Source organism: Ammodytes marinus (assembly GCF_949987685.1).
Source record: "Ammodytes marinus genome assembly, chromosome: 7".
NCBI lineage: Eukaryota > Metazoa > Chordata > Actinopteri > Uranoscopiformes > Ammodytidae > Ammodytes > Ammodytes marinus.
The window spans coordinates 1,335,162-1,337,661 of NC_137211.1; the positions used below are offsets into that span (position 1 = coordinate 1,335,162).

The 2,500-nt window shown below is 39.6% G+C and overlaps 1 protein-coding gene across 1 annotated transcript in view; it reads right to left on the reverse strand.

Moving 5' to 3' along the window:
* The window catches only part of LOC307253530 (protein NDRG3-like), a gene marked incomplete at its 3' end in the record, with an annotated part of 26,665 nt that overhangs the window by 7,560 nt on the left and 16,605 nt on the right, over positions 1-2,500 (reverse strand). Inside the window, exon 8 of the mRNA XM_080031637.1 lies at positions 1,640-1,726. Coding sequence (XP_079887763.1) covers positions 1,640-1,726 — 87 coding nt within the window. The remainder of the gene's footprint in view (positions 1-1,639; positions 1,727-2,500) is intronic.

Below are 2,500 nucleotides of genomic sequence, written 5' to 3' on the forward strand. Positions count from 1 at the left end.
AGTAAACTATTTGTGTCAAGTTCGCTCCGAAACAGAGTGGGAGAGTTCATATTTTTTGTTGAACGTTATGCCAAGCCATTCTGCCTTATATGCCAGGTGTCATTTGCGCATTTCAAGGCTTCAAATCTTCAGCGCCACTTCAGCTCTCTCCATGCTAAAAGTAAGTCCCACAAAGCAACATGCATAGTAAGAGAAAAACGCTATTTTAAATTGTTACATTTTTGTTTGTGGACTTGGTTGAACTGAGAGTTTGTGTGTGAGGCAGTGCACACAATGTTCATTGTTGAAAATGACTGCCCTGTCGTCTTTAGTCCAGTCCTGTCATTATCACAGGGGCGGCCTTAACGATCTGGGGGCCCGTTTCAAGTCCTAGTGTGGGGCCCCTTTTTTTTTTTTTTTTTTTTTATTAATAAATAATGCTGGTGCATGCATGTGCAAGCTCCCCGCGAAAATAAAAAAGCCCCCCCCCTGAAATCTTACTGGCCACTCCAGTGCCCCCCCCCCCCCCAGTTCAAATGTTTTTTTTTTATTTTCATTTTATTTTTTTTATTACATTTTTTTCCTGATATGTATCCTAGTTCAGAGATGATATGTATTATTTTTTCTTTCTTAACTTTTTTTGATAGGTAGTTGCCAAGTTCATCACACAAACACTCCAATCCACTGATATGAGATCAGTTTGCAATTTTCAATTACTAAATTAATGGTAGGACTGTGGCCACTAGAACTGGTCTCTGGTCAGCAAAGGTCTTGAAAACAGCATAAGTGTGCTTGTGACATGCGTGCCACCCATGCACGTGTATAGGCACGTGTCCCCGCAGATTTTTGAAATCTGAATAAAAAAATTAAAGTTTGTAGTTAGCAAGTGTAACATGTTCTTAGCAAGGGCAGACTTTCATAAATAAAGGTTTATTTTTTTAGCAAGCTATTTGGTCAAAAGCTAGTGGTCATCCGTCCCTCTGTCCAGTTGTTAGGCATCTGGCTGCTAGCAAGTTATGTTGTCTTGCTAATTTTACTATTCATCTGAGCTGAAATAAATATTGACTTTTTCCTTTATTATCTTCGCGAGAATGCACCAGAATGCTTAGATTACATGTTAAAAACACAAAAAAATCTTCTGGGGGGGATGCCCCCAGACCCCCCTTCAGGGGTTTAGTTTTCTGACAAACATTACAATGGATACTAACATGATTTGGGCATTTGGGATTATAAATCATCTTTGAATTGGTTGTACAGCATATCACATGCTATTCATTCAGGTGTGCGATGGCCACCCCACTCTAACTCTGTGGCCCACCTTTGCCACTGTGTGTACCCGTGTGTACGATGTGGCTCTTTGCAGTAACACAGTAAAAAATGTGGCTCTTTGTCTCTGACTGGTTGGCCACCCCTGGTTTAGTTGGAGGAAGGCCTGGGCAATACTGTGGTCCAACTGTGCCTCCCCAGGTCTTCCTCCCGTTTACCTCTTTTCTTTTGCAGCCTCCTTATCGAGTTGTGTTGTGGGATTGTTTTAAATAAAGCACCTTATTACTTTGATTCATGGTTTCATTTGGTTTATTCGCATGTTTACTGGCCGGCTGAACGAGCCTGGGATGGCCGGCCGTAACAATGGCGCAGCATGTGTGTGTGTGTGGCTAACCTTAGCAGTAGCCCAGTCCACCCAGCCCTTGGCACAGGGGTCAACGTTGATGAGAACCAAACCTTCCACCAGCGCCGGTTCATTCAGCTGAAAGACAACAGAGAACATAAAGTTAAATCAAGTTATTTTTCATAATATCAATTTAATTTCTATTCATATAAAGAAGCAACATAGCTACAACACATCATAAACTTAAAGGAATACTTCAGCCCTATGGAACCGGCGTTCTATCATTATAAAATCACTATTATAATATAATGAATGAGGTTTTTCTTCCCTCAGTCTTCCCTCAGTCTTCCCTTGGCCCCAGCTGTCCTGTTAATCCTAACCCTACATTTTACTATGTGTGATGTCACACATGGGAAAATGTAGGGTTAGACAGTGAGACCATAAAACACTCTTTCTGCCTTTTCTCAGGCTAGGATAAACCGATTTCTAAAATGTTTGCACATTTATACTACATAGGATCTCAGAGTTCAATACACCTTCATATTCCCACCGGTGAACTAGGTCTTTAAGTTCACTTTCCTAAGTCAACATAAGAATTGAGTCAGGTCATATTTATTCATAAACAATAGCTACAAACACAAGTTAGTAGTTGTTAGTTTATTGATAAATAAGTTTAAATAGCTATGAGGAACTTTTAGCGCCCCCTTTGGACCAAAGCAGTAGTGTTTTACAACACCAGCGCCTGCTATCTATCTATCTATCTATCTATCTATCTATCTATCTATCTATCTATCTATCTATCTATCTATCTATCTATCTATCTATCTATCTATCTATCTATCTATATCACACCTTTTTGACTTATTATTTTTTGCTTACTATTTATCTATAGTTTAAACAATGTCTTAGAAA